General features: G+C 53.6%; 1 protein-coding gene across 2 annotated transcripts in view; it reads left to right on the top strand.

Moving 5' to 3' along the window:
• Efcab6 (EF-hand calcium binding domain 6) overlaps positions 1-17,775 on the top strand; it is a 214,376-nt gene that overhangs the window by 178,127 nt on the left and 18,474 nt on the right. For both annotated transcript variants that reach the window (XM_005379444.2, XM_005379445.1), the window contains 2 exons: positions 728-923; positions 4,555-4,746. In XM_005379444.2, coding sequence (XP_005379501.1) covers positions 728-923; positions 4,555-4,746 — 388 coding nt within the window. The remainder of the gene's footprint in view (positions 1-727; positions 924-4,554; positions 4,747-17,775) is intronic.

The following is a 17,775-nucleotide window of genomic DNA, read 5'->3' as shown; positions in this document are numbered from 1 at the left end:
CAGGATGGAGCGGCCGTTTCTTCCGGGCTGGCCCTGGGGAGTCTCTGTGTCTACACGGATGTCCTGCTGGTGATGGGCACGGAAATGGACCTTTTGAGAAAGTATTACATTATGCAAGTCTTGGACAGATATCTCTGGAGAGCTGTTGGTGTGTCAGCTTCCTTCCTTCCATTTTTGATGAGGAATTTAACATCCAGTTTCTTCGGTCCGTCTTGTCCTCTCCACGGTCCCCAAGCTGCCTCCTTCTTTCCCAGCTCTGTAAGGCCTCATCGGTTAAGGCCCGAGGCCACAGGAGCTCCTGTCCATGTCCCTTGCTGCCCACCACCCCACAGTCTCACTTCTAGGCCATCTCTGATGTCACTGTCAGCTGTGACCCCATCCGATGGGACCGCTCCACAAATGTCACCTCCCCGCCTCAGTCCCGCTGTCTGCCTGGTTCCTCTCACTGTCTCCTCTCTCTGGGCTGACGGCACTGCCGTCCACTGAGGACAGGCCTTCAGGACAGGCCGCCTGTGGCGTGGCCCCCGCTCGCCTGTCGTGGCCCGCACTTGGTCCCCTTCTCTGGCCACGTTTGTGTGCCGGTCTAATGGCAGCGGGCAGGGAACTGTGTCGTGAAACCGTTTGCTGTCTCCACTCTGCTTTGTGCTCAGCGACTGTTTGGTGAATGAATAACCAAAGGACCGAATTTTTAAAGTTAATGTCTCCTTTTCTTTTTGGTGGGGACAAGTTTGGGAATCATCTGCCACGATAGTACCATCAATTACCTTGACTTCTTGAGAGCCTTGGAGAAGGGCAAGGCAAGCAGACCCCAGCCAAGAGAGAAAGAAGAAAGTGTGCCGGTCAACTTCTCCACAGTGAACCCGGAGGCGGTGGTGAAGAGCATCCAGGAGGTGGTCAGCGCCTCCCAGCTGGCCTTGTTACAGGTACGGCGCCCGCTTCGCTGCGTGAACACCTCTCAGCCGCGCAGGGCACCCAGCCCCCTCCACCCGGCCCTCCCTCCGGGTCTGGCTGATCACAATGGGATTATTCCTTTGAACAACTGCACTTGCATTCCTGCTCTGTAAAGCACCCCGATTCTGCCTGGTGTGTGTTCTCGGGGGCCGAAGCGCTCAGGCTGCAGTAGGTTCTTTGGGTGGGTGAAACCCAGGGCTTCCCGGCAAAGAGGACAGAGGCCTTTGGGTGACAGCACCTCACACGTCCATGAGCTTTCGGTGCGGCCGAGCACTGGGCCCAGGGAGGTGAGAGACACAGGTGGCCGTGAAGGGGCTGAGCCGGGGGCTGTGCCGAACAGCGACTCCGGCGCACAGGTGGCGGGAGGCCGGGTCACGGGGGTGGTTGTCACTTTACAACTTACATTGGTGTGGCACTCAGGAGGGTGCCAAGCACCGGTGTGCGTGGAATGATGCTACTGACCAGGGCCATGTCCTTGGCGACAGCGCTTTTGGACCACGCTCCTGGCCCCTGTCCCCCGAGCTGGGCCCCAGGAGAGTTTCCTTCTGTGGCAGCAGCGAGGTGCCTCAGGGCCTCCTGCAGGACATGGGGTGCACACAGCCCGGCAGCCACTGTCAGACAAGGAAAGGTCTGCCTGGAGCCTCAGGAGTGGGGGCACCCCGGCCCCACCTCAGGGTCCTCGGACCCTGGCCCCGTGATGTACTGCAAAGGGGGCTTCCAGAGCTCCACCAGCAGCCAGTCTCCTTCCCTGGGGACTGTGATGGGCCACCAACCCTGAGCAGCCCCTTTCCTCTGTGACCGTAGCCATGTGAGGCAGGGCTGTTGATTTGTTCTCCAGGGGACACTGAGCTCAGGGCGAATAAGCTTACCCAGGGTCCGATGGGTCTTGTGTGGCAGAGCTAGGAGCACGGGCAGGAAGGGAAAGGAACGTGTCCCAGACCTTTTCCAAATCTAGGAGGCTCCAAGAACAAAAGTCCCACAGACCTTTCCTTGAGATGTGCTTTTACTCTCCTGATTTTTTGTTTTTTATTTTCTATTTTTTTCTTTTTTCGAGGCAGGGTCTCACTATGTAGTGTAGGCTGGCATTAAACTCACTTATGTAGCCCAGGTTAGCCTCGAACTCGTGGCAGTGTTCCTGCATCAGCCTCCTGAGTGCTGGGATTACAGGCGCACACCACCATGCCCAGCTTTCCTAATGTATTAAGAGGATGGACTTTAGTCTCTTGCATTTCAAAGACCCTCAAGACCAGACGCCCTTTACAAGACTCTTCAAAGTGGGCCAGGACAGCTCAAGGCCGGCCGGGAGAGGGCCGCCTCCCTCCTGGGGTGGGGACTTGTTTTGGAAACCATATCCTGTCTCTTCAGTGTAGAGGTGGGGTGCGAGGGCTGGCCGAGGAGAAGAGCAGAGGGGCAGACAGGGCCCTCCAGCCTGGGAGACGCCGGAGAATTTGGCCTCTGTCCCAGACAGCAGACGTGGGGAGCGTCCAGGTGTCCTCTGTGGGGGTTCAACATCTTCACGTCCCCACTGGTCATCAAAAGAAATAGTGAGCGTGTGTTGCCCTCTGGGAAACCTCGTGAACCTGAAGGCCACCGGGCCTTCCACGTCCCAAGGCTGCCCTGCTAACAGCCACCTCACAAGCCCAGCAGACTCAGATGTCCCGGGGACTGGAAGTGGACTGAATGGCAGCCGCCAGGCCCTGCCCAAGGCAGTCCCCGCCCCGCTGCTGGGCCGTGCTGGGTGGAAAGCACCAGCCGTCGCCAGATCTCATCATTCCCAAGAGGAGCTCCGAAGTCTCCTGATTTCCAAATGTCAGCACCTCCATGAGGGTTTTCAAAGGTGCTGTGAAAGCCAGATAAACCCATCCTCAGGCTGGCTGTGTCCCCTTGTGATCGAAAGTGGCCCCGGTTGACTTCACGGAGCTTGGGAGGAGCGGTGCTCTCTCTATGAATCGAGGAGTGTCCCAGGGGACAGGAAGGTGCTCCAGGGAGAGTGTGGGAGATGGGCTGCAGGAGAGGGGGCACTGGGCGGGGTAGGGGCCATCCAGCATCTTAGGATGGCCCTCAGAGGGGACACGCGACGTGTGCTTGTGACAGACCTGTGCCTCTTTGTCAGGGAGCAGTTTACAGATTCCGAAGCATTTTCACAATTGATTATTGGCAGCCTGGATCCCGCATAGAAAGACCTGGAGCACAGTGGCCTCTTAGGTCCGCTGGACATCACAGATGATGCTCCTGTGGGCTCTCCAGTGTCCTCGTACAACAGACTCCTTGGTTTACCATATTTGGGGGTGCACTAGGGATTGAACCCAGGGCCTTCACACTGAACTACATCCCCAGCCCTTTTTAATTTTTTTTTTAAATTCTGACACAGTCTTACTAAGTCACTACACTACCCAGGACTACAGGCATGTACCACTACACCTGGCATTTTTTATGATATTCTTAGTACATTTTTATGATATTCTTAGTACATGTTGAGAATCTAGTATGTATCAGGTACCTAACGTGCATTTTCCAGTAAACTCTGTAAGGCTCACAGCCACCCTCCGAGCTCTTCCACCTTTAGCTGAGCTCCAGAGAGGTGGGGGACTGAGGTTGAGAGCACAGCCCAGGTTCAAAGCCCAGTTCCTGATCCCAGGGCCTGGGGGCCTCCACTGTCCATCGCCGTGTCCTGTTACTGCAGGTGAAATACAATTCTGAAGCTACTCAGTGGTACCCTGGTTCACGAACTCAATTCGTTGCACGATTCCGGCGGAACTGAGGTGCCACTGCATAGCACAGTAAGGTTAATTTGGTCGCACATCTACCCTGCCCTGGGGTGCACCTCATTAGCCCAGAATGAGAATTAACAGGGAGGAAATAGGGTTTGGGGTTTGCAGGCACATTAAATTCGTACTTTAAAAAAAGATCTTCATGTACCACTTCATACAGATTTCCTAGTGCAATAAAAATGAATGATTTTGTTTCGACAGATGGAAAAAATGTGCTTTCTTTTTATAGCACACTTTTGCACTTTCTCAGTTCGACTACTCCGAGGCTGGATACACAGGTTGGCCCTAGCCCCTCCCACCAGGCTGGGCAGCAGGGTGCTCATGAGCCCGTGGTCACAGGGAAGCGGGGCCACACAGTCTCAGCGGAGAAGCCTGGGCTGGGGCTTGGACGGGACCCACTCATGACCCTCCACCTGACTGCCGAGTCAGCCGCCTGCCCCGTGCCCTGGGTCCCTCCTGAGTCTCCTGTCCTAGGCACTGTGCAGAAAGGCCAGGAGTCCTGAGCAGGTTGCTGTCCTGTCCTTGGTGAGCAGGTCCCAGGAGCTGGAAGAGGAGGTGCCAGGCCTGGGCTGCCCTTCACCTTCTTCCTCCTGGCCCCACATGGACAAAAGAAATGAACTTCCAGCCCGAGATGCTCTAGTCCTGGCACACATCCCGTTGTCTTAGTCCTCCGACAAGGGAGCATTTACTTAGTAATTCAGAGCTTGCTGCCCAAGTTCGTGTAACCCAGATTTCATTCGCATTCTGCATAAGTGATGCTCAAAGAAAATCGTTTTGAAATATTCACTTGACAGTAGCATTTGCTATCTTTTTCTTCTTTAATTTTTTTTAGGCATTTTCCGCATTGGACAAAGAGGACACAGGGTTTTTAAAGGCTGCAGATTTCGGACAAGTCCTTAAGGACTTCTGCTACAAGCTGACAGACAGCCAGTACCATTACTTTTTGAGGAAACTAAGAATTCATCTAATGCCCTACATACACTGGAAGTATTTTCTCGAGAACTTCGGCTGTTTCCTAGAGGAGGTGAGGCGTCTGCGCACGTGCGCATCTCCTTGTGAAGGGAGAAGCTAAAAGTAGTTTTTACCAAATGGGTAATGGACTAAAAGAGGATCCGATAAGTTGGCAGTCACCTTAAATAATTAGCTCACTGGAAATGAAAACTCAGGTACGAATTCTACATAGAGTATTGGAAAGTGAATGTGTATCTTCTCTTTACTGGAAAGATTTTTATTTTATTTTATTTTATTTTATTTTATTTTATTTTATTTTATTTCATTTTATTTCATTTCATTTCATTTCATTCCAGAGAGGATTGGGAGCTTGCTTCTGTCTGGTAGCTTAGCGTTCCAAGGACTCTTAGATCCCACAAGGTGATCCCATGCAGAGCCGTGGGCCCCTCCGTGGGTGGCAGAGGCCAGGAAGGGTGAGCGAGGAGGTAGTGGGTTGGCAGAGGCTGGCAGTGGGAGGAGAGGTGCCCAGGAGAGCCAGGGAGGGCTCCCGGGAGGAGGGCAGCTGGTCGCCGGGCTCTCCACCCTTCCTGCCACCCGCCCTCTCAGGCTGCACGCAGCATCATCCCCAGGCCAGCTCTCGTCTCTGCCCACAGACGGACCAACGCCTCCAGCCGCGGGCCCAGCCTGACGGCAACCAGGTGCTCCATGTCTTCAGCCGCCATCCTGGGCAGGGCACTGTGCGGGGGGAGCAGGGACACACTGGTGCCTTGGTCCCTGCGTTTGTGGAAGGAAAGGGAGAAGAAACGGGTGAAAAAGTCAGAGCTGCTGCATCAGCTACATCCCCGCAGACTGGCGGGAAGGGGTCTAGATCCCCCATGGCTGGCTCTGCCATTTCCAGTCGCCCGCTTTTACGTCAAATGGGATGATAAATACTGCAGCACACGAGCACTTGATCGTTTATCCAGGAGAAATTCCTGGAAATGAGGCTGCCAGAGCAGACCTCTTGATCTTTCTTAAGAGTTGAGGTTAATAACTGAAACAGCAACAAGCACCCTGGGGTACCTCCTGGGACAGCTGCTGGGCATCTCATTCTTTCGGTAGCGCTATGAGGTGCAAGCTATTAATAGTCCCGTGTTATGGATCCTGGACAGTGGCACAGAGACACTGGGTAACTAACACATAGTCACCCAGCACTTGAGTGGCAGATCTAGTCTGTGAATCCAAGAGATCTGGCTCCTGCCTCCAGGGTCCTAAACTCTCGCCTTCTGTGATTTGTTTTTCCGATTTTACCATTCAGAGGGCCACTCCTGAATATACGTACTATTGTTACGTTTTCAAACTTTACATAAATGCTGTTATATTGAATGCTTGCTGCATGTAGGTTTTTCTTGCTGAGTATTATGTATTTAAGATGTACGCGTGTTAATACGTTGGCTTTAGTTCATTCGCTGAAGCGACTATAAAAAGCCTATTCAGTGAGCCTGTTCTTGTGAAAGAGTGAGCTGCCGTTCGGTACTGGAGAGATTGAGTGTGTGCACCGTCCTCAGTTTCTTCCCTTACAGTCAGGCACCACCAGCAGCACATGGGGGCTGCTGCAGCGGATTTGCTGGTACCTCCTACCAGGGCAGTCTCCCCTGCAGTCCAGGGAGCCCCTGAGGTGCCCCAGCCCCGCCAGCCCTCCGGCTCTGGTCGTAGGTGAACTTGAGCTGTCAGCCAACCAGGTTTCCTGTTCCGCAAATTCCCGGCAAAAACTCTAGTCGTCTGTTGCTGTGTGAGTTGCAGATACCTCCGCCTGGTCAGTGACTTGTCTGGGCCCTTTGTTTACAGTGAGCTTCGATAGTTTCAATGTTAATACTTTCTACTATTTTAAAAGCGATGCGTGTTCTCTGCAGAAAGTCTGGGAAATGTAGGGAAATATATAAAAGCAGTCGTCCGGACCCCATAGTGCCGGTGTGATGACAGGAAAAGCCTCAGCCGCTACTTGATGAGCACTGAGCCCTTGTACAGTCATTGTCGCCGGCAAGGAGGGGGACAAGCAGGCTCCAAGAAGCCCCATAACCACCTGGTACCCCAGGAAGGAGAGGAGGGCAGGTCCCGCTTCAGGGCTCAGGTCCATTCTGTGCGCTGCATTGCCTCAGGGATCTGAGGTTCTGGTGTTTTTCTTTTTTTCTATTTTTAATGCTTTGCATTTTTTTCAGACTGACATTATTGGGCTTCTTATCTTTTCTCACTTAATGTAATATTACACCGTGTCACTTAGAGGTTTGCCAAACATCAGTTACAATGTCTACAAAGCATTCCGTTGACTCCCTTATTTTTAAACACGTAGATTGTTTCCCCCCAGTCTTTGCCACTGTAATTTATACCGCAGTGAGCACTTTATATGTAAATCTATATCCACATTCTGGATTCTTTCCCAAGAAATAAAATACACGGGGCCAAAGGATAGGAGTATTTTTTATTGATCTCAAAAGCAGCCCCTTATATATATTTTAAATATTTCTTTTCTGCTGAGTTAAACCATAGGAAATCGTCATTTTAAAATCTTTAATGATTGGATATTGATAATTGCGTATGGCTTCAGCTAGTATTTGTGGAAGTCCTTTATCCCTCATACTGTCTTTGGGATGTGCTGATAATTTGGAAGAGAAGCGCAGAACCCCTGGGGAACGACCCCATGAACATCTTCCGAGCCTCTCCCTCGCCCTGTGCTACGCCCAGCCCTTGGGGAGGGTGGGGAGTGCGCTGCCTGTGCCGCTGGGTTTAGAGTTCCTGGGATTTTCCACACTCCTGTGAGTCTGTGTGTGTGTGTGTGTGTGTGTGTGTGTGTCTTTTTTAAGAAAACATTTTTTATTTATATCACAGTTGAAATAAAATGGAATTGTTGGGGAAAATTTAAAAGCAGATCATTTGACTTTCCATCCACCCCACCCCCGATCCTGAGCCCCGAGGCCCCCACCGGTGGCCACTGTTGATTCTTCAGCCTGCGCCTTCCCACCTCTGGCCCAGCCTGCCCTCGTTTCCTAAGTAACCGCTCCTGGCCACATCCGAGACCTGCTGGGTGCTGGTCAGGTCCTCAGGCCCTTCCTCCCTCCGCACTGCTCGGGGTGCAGCACGGACAAATGCAGCCAGTGCCTTCCAGGGACACAGACAAGGAAGAGTGCCAGGTTGTGTCGTGCGTCGGGCTCCGTGTGCCATGGCGGAGGGAGGGCCTGGCGGTGAGGGGGACGGTGGAGTTGTGCCAAGGTCCTGCACAGGACTGGTTGGAGGGGCGCAGTCAGTACTGTGGGCACCACAGGGAGAAGTGGCGGGCAGCAGGCGAAGGCGGGCTGGTTCTGGTGCCCAGGCTGCTGATCCAGATGCCTGCCCAGCACCTGAGGACCAGGCCTCACTTTCGAAACCCCAGCAGCCCTTCCTCCCGGTCTCCTTCATGGGGAGTTGCCCTCAACCTTGGAAGCACCTTGCCCACGGCCTGCACGATGAGCTCAGAGAGGAAGCGGTGAGGTGGGCTGGTCCCGGGCACTGCCGCTGGTGCCAGCTGCGTTCTAGGGGCTCAGTGGTTCCAACCCCAACCCGCCCAGGAGGATGGGGACCCCTCGCCGCGTGTGAATTTACCAGGCGGCCAGGCTGGGGGCAGGGGCTCCCGGGTGAAGGACGGAGTGAAGCCCGTGCGACCAGTGACCACAGCCGCCCTGCTCACGGCCAGTCAGTGTACACGGGGACTTTCTGTGTCCTGTTCACCGGCCGTCAGAGCAGCTGTGGGCCACCGGGGCGTCGCACCCCTTGCTGCAGAGAAGTCGCTGCCTCGCTCTGGGCCACAGAGGACCTCCACCGCCGACCCTGGAGCCGGGGTGACTGGAGCAGCAGGGAGGCTGCGGGAGAAACGCAGCTCATGCAGCACGAAGCCTTCTGAGGTTTAATCCCAGGGTTGGTTTGATAGAAGGGAAGAGAGTAACAACTAACAGGGGTCGGGAATGCATTGTCCTTAAGCTCATTAAATAGGATACCAGCCACCCCGGTCCTCCAGGGGACGCAGAGGAAGCAAGTAATTAAAAAGAGATTACCAAGATGTAATTAAGACGGGCGCTCCCTCTCCTTGCAAAGACAGCAGTGAACAACCCCTCGCCCGGCCAGCGCCATTCTGGGGAAAGAGAGAGGTGGAATCGTAGTGGGGACCTCGACTGAGACTTCTAGTGGATGGGCAGTGGTGCAGACAGCAGCGGGCAGGTTACAGATGGTACCCTTGCCCCGTGTGCAATCCGTGCCTCTATGTCTTTCCTAAATTCTCTGGTGGATTTGTCGTTTCGAGTGACTGTCGCACGGACACGTGGGGAGGCTGAGCCCTTCCGTGCCAGGTGCTGCCTGCTTTCCCGTCCCTGGTCCCGTGTCACGTGTCCTGCCTCCATGCACGCACACCTGCCGTGGGTGGCACACGCCTGTAATCTCAGCGCTTTGGGAAGATGAGGCAGGAGGATCACAAGTTCAAGTCCTGCTTGAGCAATTTAGTGACTTCTGATCCTGTCTCCAGGAGAATTTTCTTTTGAAGGTTGAGGATGTAGCTCAGTGTGAAGGTTCTGGGTTCAATGCCTTGTACTGAGAGAAAAAAAAAGCCAAACAGGAAAAAAGGACAAATGCTAGGTGAGCACACAAGCCCGTTCCTCACCAGCCGCCCGCAGCCTACGAGGAAGCAGCGGCTGCGTTTCCCTCCTCACTACGGCTCCCTTTCTCTCCCGGAAAAACATTTTATATTCAAAGCACTTTGTGCAAAATACGGAGTATCACCTCGCTTTTAGAAAATTGTTCCTGTTTAACAGTTCTTTTAAACCTTAAAGTGCAATTTCAGTATCTTCCGTGAATATAAAAATAACGCTCAGAGCAGAAATAGAAATTTTAAAAGACACAGTAGAAACCCATATGAAATCTTTCTACTTTATTACCATGGAAATAATGGGATTTTTTTTTTTTAACAAAACACATGCTTATTCAAGGCAGGGTAATTATTTTGTCACACTGTAGCAGGCAGACAGCCAATGAGACCTCCCTTACTTTGCGTTCATAATACATATATGATCTTTCCAGTCACTCACTTAATGTTAAATAACTCAGGCTGGGTTTCCTTGCAACAGAGGATTTAAGAATGTAGTTTTCAACCAAAGAGGCCATAAACCACATCCAAAACGCGTGTAATCTTTTATGAACATCGTATTTATATTAATTGCCATATTACAGCAGTGTTGCTTTAATTTATCTTTCCTTTTATTGTAAATATAACGGTGTCCATGTATTTTTAATGAAAGCAAAAATGAATGAGGAGGTTTCTCTTCAGGAGGAGACCCTTAAGGTTTTTGGAAATAAATAAGTAAATGATGAAGAGATCATCATCACTGTTATTTACTCTTGTTCCTCGAGGCGAGAACGGCGAGGTCCTCTCTCTGTAACTCGGGGGTGTAGTGTAGAGCTCTTCTCCCTGAGTGTTGTTCACCCTTGCTTGCTAAGACAGCGCCAGCCGTCGCTGTGCTGTAGACAAAGCTATGACACACTGTGAGTGGTAACTCGGGCCGACCTGGTTGCTCGGGGCAGCAGCCTTGGTGACAGCCCACTGTGCCTAAGTGAAGGTGACAGGTAGACTGTCGCAGCCCTGGATGTCACAGCAGCCCACCCAGCAAGGCCTGTGGGTGTGGCACGGTGGCCCAGCAGGAGGCAGGTAGACAGCATGTCCCCATCTCTCCTGCTCGGGAACAGGGTCAGCAAGCCAGCGCCCTATAGGTGCGGAGTCTGGAAACTTGGTCTGGAAGCCACAGGTCCTCCTCAAGTCCATCCCGAGCTCACCGGCATCGGAAGCCCCCTTTGGGAAGCGAGGGGTGCACGCCCCCGCAGGCCCCATTTCCAGCAGCGTGGAGTTGGTCTGGGGGCTGGGCTCCTGCTCTGCTCTCACGGTTTCCCGCTGGGGTCTGTGGAAGCAGGTCAGGGAGGCGCCCACAGCAGGGCAGCTTGGCTTTTGATGCCTTTTGAGGAATCCTGAAGGTGGCCACGTCAGGCTTGACCCCGCAGGGAACCCTGCAGAGCCCCCTTCCCCTTTCAAACACAGCTGTTTCAGGCTATGTTTCAGGCTGTTTTAGGAATCTGCTCAGGCCTTGAGGAAAGCACTCCCAATCCGAGTTTCTGGCCAAGCTGTGGATTTGTACCATTGAATCTTCGCAGACCCAAACACCCTGAGTTCCTGAGGCAGACGGTTCTGTCCACTTTGGGTCCCAGCTGCAGACGCTGCCCAGCGCCAGGTGCCCAGCCAGGCCCTCCCCGCCTCTACCATATGCATGCATAGCATTCTCGCGCTAGCATTCTCTAGCCTTCAAACACTGCTTCCTCCAAGGCCAAGCTGGAATTTTTTCTCAGTTCCTGGCATCAGGGACGCTGTCTGTGGGCCCCAGCTACCCGGGCCAGGGTACACACTATCCAGGCAACCGCCCCATCTACTGGGTCTCTCCACAGCCATAGCAGAGATTTCTGGATCAATTCCTCACCAGAGGCCACGTACACCAGTGATCCCGCCAGGTGCATTCTTGTCGGGAAGCCAGGAGCCAACCCAGGGGAATCCCTGTCCCCCGTGGTCTTGCCAAGCAAAGCCAAGATCCAGGTGACGCCAGTACCTGACATCCCTGGGGTGTTGCCTGGGATATAACTCGCAGTACAGCTGCTTCAGCGCTGGCTTTCAGTGCCCCGTTAAGCTGCGACTCTTACCGCTCAGCAAATGTGAGTGAGAATGTGTGCCAGAGCCAGGCTGGGCCCCGAGGCGCAGGCGCACTCACCATTCCCATGGGGTGACTGGTGCTCCATCGCCCATGGCGGGGGCCACCCACAAACACACCAAGAGCTCCCTCTCTCAGCCGGTGTCAAAGCCTGAATTTGAATGATTCCTACCAAGAGATTTAGAAGAGTGGGCAGGTTACCCACCCAGTGAATTCTTCTGGCCAAGACACTGTCACCCTTGTGTCACCGTGGTCAGACATCATCATCAATATGGGCGCTGGCGTTGAGCTGTTCTTGGCACTCTGTGTGTATGGACCCGGCCAGTCGAAGGATCACCCCGAAGGGGAAGCTGCGGTGACTATTCCTGTTTGGCAAGGAGGAAACAGGGCCAGAGCAGTACAGACATCCCCCGTCACCCCAGAGCTAGACACGGTACAGTGGGGTTCGAATCCTCAGCTTCCTTCCTGTACAATGAGAACTGTCTGGGTTTCTGCTTCCTGGGAATGTCACTCGGATTAAGCAAGTTGTTGCTGGAAGAAAGAGTTTTGCACAGTCCCTGGCTGAGGAAACACCAAATGTTTGCACTCAGTATTTTGTATTCCACCCTATCTGATGAGTGTTTGTTTAATGCTTAGTAATGATGTGATTAAATGGTGTAGAATGTATTTGGGTGGAAGAATTTATTTTAACAGTTTCACAAGTGACTTCACCCCCAGAGTTTACTGAATCATTAAAGGGTCAAAGGGGTGGCTTCAAAGTTTCCCTTTTATTTCTCTGTGTGTTATGGCGATTCCGTGCTAGTAAAGAGCTGGTGGTTCGGGTGTTTGCAAAGGTCCCCGCACAGACTCTTTGGGAACGCTGAGCCGCGTGACAGAGGTGTGCTGGGGGCTGGGGGAGGGGCAGGAGCGGCTTCTGTGCAGGTGGGGACATGCGGTTAGGGGCGGGCAGCGGGGACAGTGTGCTGATGAGCTTGCGGCCGTGCATGTGCAAGACAGGGCCTCCTGGGGGAGGAGCAGCGTGTGCAAGGCCCACGGCTGGGAAAGGGCCGCGCCTTGGGCATGGCCAGGGGTGTGGGGTGAGCGTGGGTAAGGCCCACAGTGAGGGGCCCTCGGAGGGGACAACGGGCGCCTGGCGGGCTGGTCAGCTTCTTCCGCAGCCCTCTCTCTGTGGCACTCCAGAGCCACAGCTTCTCCAGGGCAGAGATTTCCATGTCTGCCACTTCCTGCCCTGTTCTACCGCCTGGCACCCAGCAGGCCCCCGCCGGCGTTTTTCTCCGAGCTCCTGGGCTCCTGTCCTTCATAGGCTCTTTGTTCTCGTGTGTGGCAGGCAGCAGGGGCGGTGGTGGCAGCCTGAGAGCACGGCTCAGGACCGCGACGCCTGGAGCGCTGTGCTCTGGCAGGTGCAGCCCGGGAACTGGGGTGAATCTTGCCTCTGGGGACCCCAGCCTCACTGACTGCATCTGCGAAACACAGAGTGCCATGGCTGCCTCCACATGAAGCGGGGCAGGAGAAGAATCTGTGTGGCCCCAGCCAGTGCCCAGGGAAGGCAGCAGAGTCAGGATGGTCACTGCCCACCCCGGGCTACTTCTCAGTAAGCATTGGCAGAGTGACTTGACTTTAGACTTTCCAAAGAAGGCCTGGAATGCTTGAGTTTGCTGCCGTCTGTTGTTTACAGGGGTCTTTCTCTGACCAGTGAGCACAGCTCTATGTGCTGTCAGCATCCACCCCATCCCCCTTCTGGGGATAGAATCCAGTGTCTTCACACTATTCTACATCCCCAGCCCCTTTTTACTTTTTATTTTGTGACAATCTAACTAAGCCACTAAGTTGCCCAAGGCTGGGCTCAAACTTGCCATCCTCCTGCTTCTGCCTCCCAGAGTGCTGGGATTACAGGTGTGTGCCGCCATGCCCAGCTCTAGCGTTTGTTTCTCGACCTGGCAGATCAGGCCTGCAGCCCTCTGATTCTCCGTGCACCATCTCCACTGTGTCTTCATGGGGATTTTAAATATTTTATCTCCTTTTTTTGATAGGCAGTTTTGCTGCTGTTGTTATTTTTAGCCTTCATTTATTCACTGTAAATACAAATGAAGATACAGTACAATTAATTTCTTTGCTAATCAAAATATTTGATCAAATGAAGCAATTATACCATTCTTTAAAAGAAGTGGAAGAATTCTTTACTGAATATTTCTAATTAGAATTTTTTTTTTGCTACCTGCTGAGTCCTTATTCTGTATGAAGTTTCAGGATTGTTTTTTTCTCCTTTAAGATATCATGGAAAAACTATATAATTGTCTTCTAAAGTCTTCAGAACAAATTTACTACATGAAGCACACAGCCTGATGGGCTAATTATAACCTTCACAATAATTAAATTAATAGGGAGATAGAGTACTATTCTGACAGCTCAGTGGGCCCTGCTAAGCCACTTGGTCTTAACCTGTGGCTCTCAGATGGCCAGCTGCCATCTCCAACACCCATAGGGGCGTCACCCTTGCCTTGAGCCCTTTGTCAAGGAACACTGATGATCAGAAGCTATCCGTGCCCAGGGGCAGTGGTGCACACCTGTAATCCCAGCTACCCAGGAGGCTGAAGCAAGAAAATCATGAGGTCAAGCCCAGCCTGGGCAACTTAGTAAGGCCCCGTATCAAAGCAAAAAATCAAAAGGGCTGGGGCTGTAGCTCAATACAAAGGCCCTGGTTTCAATCCCCAGTAACATACACACTCACCCCATGTAAGCAGCCTACTTCTCTGAATTCTAAACTCATCCTCCTTTATTGCCTACAACTTAGAAATCCAAAACTGTGACAAACAGCTGCAGAACCTCAGGGACACAAAACAGCAAGCACGCACCCGGCCTTCACCTCTGCGGGCTGGCTGAGCCAGGCTGGGCTCGGCTCTGGGGGGCTCGACCAGGACAGCCTCACAAGAGACAGCCAGGGCCAAGCCGCGGGCTGGCGAGGTTCCACACCTCCCAGGCCCCAGCACCCTCCTCTCGGCCACTGTTACCCTCAGCCAAGCTCTGCCTCATCCAAGGAGGCCAGACTTGGACGGCCACCCTCTCCCTCCAGCAGCCCACCTCCTGCACACCCACAGAGCCAGTGGCTACATGAGGGTAATTGTGGTCCAGGCTGCCGCAGGGCTGAACTCAAGAGGAATCCCAGCTCCGAGGCTTCCTGGAGGCCCCTCCCTGAGTTCCTGTGGGCAGCAGGGAGAAACCCTGTTCAGAGTCAGCACAGTGGCAGAGACAGCATGAGGGGGAGAGCAGCACTAGGGCTGGGGTGCAAGGGAGGGCCCCCGAATGAATTCTGATTCCATTGTTGCTGCTGCCACTGCTGGCCTCCCTCTGACCCCCCTCCTCAGGGCAGCCTCAGGGGCCGGGATCAGTGGGAGGAGATTCTGATGTCATGGACTATCACGGTTACTTTTCTCTCGTTGCTGGGACAGAATAACCGATGCCCAAAACTAAGGAAGGAAAGGTTTATTTAGCTCACAGTTTGTGGAGGTTTCAGTCAGTAATCAGCTGGCTCCAAGGCAGAGTGATACATGGCAGAGGGCAACAGTTCAAGGCAGCACAAGACAGCAAAAGCAAGAAGAGCAAAACCTGGGAGAGCAAGCCTCTTTTCCTCTCTTATATTGTAAGCAGGCTACCCTCCCTAGGGCGGATGTAGCACTCACACCATCCTTGTGCTCTCCTCTTGCACAGGCTCAGGATGTTTACAAGGTGAGGCCCCTGGCCCCCTGCTGAGTCACTTAGTTAACCTTCTAAACTCGAGTTGACACAATGTATCGACCATGGACCTCGTAGGACCCACCACAGGTTCCCATGGTAAAGCTGCCACTTGCTGTTTGCCAAAGGAAGCACCTGGGTAGGGTGGGACCGAGAAGCGCTCCATAAAAGCAGGGTATTCTCCGCGGCCTCTTCCTGACTGTACAGTTCCACTGGGACATTACCTTTGTGTATCCTGCCAACTCTACAGCACAATCACAAAGGGTCACGGAGAATTCCTCTGGCAGCCTCGACCCATCCTTCTCTGCCACCCCCAGCGGAGTGTTGCTTGAGACAAGGTCCCTCAAGCACCCTAGTGAGTCAGAAAAGCCCTTGAAAACACAGCACCACTTTCTAAGGGGCTCAGGCCTTGCGTGCAGATGTGTTCAAGTCCGCACCTGCGAAGGCTCCCGCAGCACCCCGTACCTGTCCGGGTCGGCCGAGGGAGGGGTTCCCCTCTTGGGGCAGTGCGGGCCACCTTGTCCCCTCCAGCAGCCGGGTCAACGGTGCAGGTGTCATTTCCGTCTGAAGAAAGTGGCCAGGAGGAGCCCAGCATTTCTTTGGTTCTAGGGAGAGCATCATTTCCCCCATTCAGATGTCGCGATCATGTGAGTGGTGCCAGGGACACAAAAGCACCAGACCAAGGAGCCAGCTGTTCCCCCCTGGTGTCTCTGGGCACTGAGCTAGGCTGGCAGAGTCTGGACAGCTTTGTGGAGGGGCAACAGGGCAGGCCCTTGCACAGCGCCCCCTGGAGGCCGCGGGTCCTCCGGGCTCTGCGGGTGTGGGCGGGGCTGCCATGCCCACCAGGCCCGGGGACCTTTGGCTCAACGTCTGTCCCCTGTGCAGAGAGATGGTGACAGTGCAGGGCAGGGACGGCCTGTCTTGGAGTTGTCCATAGTGAACCTGAGTCATTGCCTTTGTGTGTGGGAAAAGCCTTCCTTCAGCAGGCAGGGGACCGCCCACCTTGAGGACAGCCCCGCCCAGTCTCCTCCGTGTGCACAGCTGGGCAGCTTCTGCTTCTCCTTTGACCGCACCTGTCTGTGGCTGGGCCTTGGTCTGTCCTCCCCTCCCGGCGAGGAGAGGGTTGGGAGCGTCACTGTTACAGCGTCCTCGACTCTGGCTGCAGCTCTCAGCCTGAGGAGGGGCGGGGCAGCCGGAGAGTGGGCAGCCCAGGTGGGATGTGAGTGCCACCATGGCAACTTGGGGTGTTTGTTGGCCTCCCTGCCCCTCACCCACCTCGGCCACTTGGGGAGGAAGTCAACTGCTGCCCTGGGGCTGTAACCCGTTGCTATTCAGCCCAGGCTAGCTTTCGATACACAGAGATCCTCCTGCATCAGCCTCCAGAATGCTGGGGTCACAGGTGTGTGCCACCACAACAGACAAATTTTATAAATAGCCCTGTAATGATCACAGTTCCACGAGCTCTCCCTATGTTTCCTCAAAGACAAGCCTAAAAAAGGAGAAGCATTAAGCTGATGCTTAGGAACTTTTTATGGCACCAGAAACCTTATTCTTATGGGTATTATCGAAGTTTGCCATTTCTTAAAGTGGAATCTTATAGTTTGCATTTCTTTGCATACTGATCAACACAAGACGCAGGGCCACTACCCACAGCAGAGGACAGAGGCATGGCTCCCTCCCCTTCTGCCTGGGGCTGCTCTGTTTCACAGTCATTTGGTGAAGGTCTCATTCTTTCTTCCTTTGCATAAATATCAGGCACCCCTGTGCATCAGCTTCTGTTCCAAGTCCTTCAGGATTCAACAGGAAATGGACCAGAGCCGTGAAGTTTATTTAGGGTGAGAAAGACAAGAAGTAAATGGAAAACCAGGAGGGAAAGGGGGGTATGGAACAGGGCTCAGAAATACTATAAACACCCTGAGGTAGGGACAAAAACAGCAAGTGCAAAGGCCCTGGGGCACCACTGGGCCTGCCTGTGGAGAAGGCCTGTGGCTCTGAGCACAGCGAGTAAGGAAAGGTCACAGACGGGGGGAGGGGGCAGAGAGAGCCGGGTGAGTGGGAGGGGCTATTGTGAGGTGTGACCTGTTGCTCTGAGTGACGTGTGAAGCCATTTGAGGGTTTTGCCTCAATCTGATTTGCACTTTTAGACAGAAGGTGGGCTCAGAGGGTGTACTGCTGGGATCCATGCAAGGAGAGGACAACGGCCCAAGCTAGGAGGTGAGGCGGTCTGGTCAGCTCTCAACCCTGGGTTTGAGGGTGGTTTGTGGGTGGGCAATAGAAGCTGCCCAGGCCTCGGCACCAGGAAGGACAGTTTGTGTGTGCTGAGATGAAGACCATAGGGGCCATCCGGGAGGGAAGGAAGAATGTTCCTTGATGAACCCAGATGCTCAGTGCTATTTAGGAAGCTGCCCTCACCCGCCTTTATCTCTGAGGCTGCCCTGACTTTCTGAAATGCTTTATGGTGCGTAACAAGTGGGCCTTCTGGGTCAGGGCTCTGCCACCACAAGGACTCATTTCTCACTAACCCAGAGTCGCTGCCGCCCACCAGCACACATCCAGTCCCAGCCCTACCACTCTGATTAGATCAAGTTTCTTTCTTTTCTTTTTCTTTCTTTCTTTCTTTTTCCTTT

This window comes from Chinchilla lanigera, unplaced genomic scaffold (assembly GCF_000276665.1).
Source record: "Chinchilla lanigera isolate Chin_1 unplaced genomic scaffold, ChiLan1.0 scaffold00012, whole genome shotgun sequence".
Lineage (NCBI taxonomy): Eukaryota > Metazoa > Chordata > Mammalia > Rodentia > Chinchillidae > Chinchilla > Chinchilla lanigera.
Note: the sequence above shows the minus strand (reverse complement) of the source record. Positions and strands in the feature narration are given on the sequence as shown.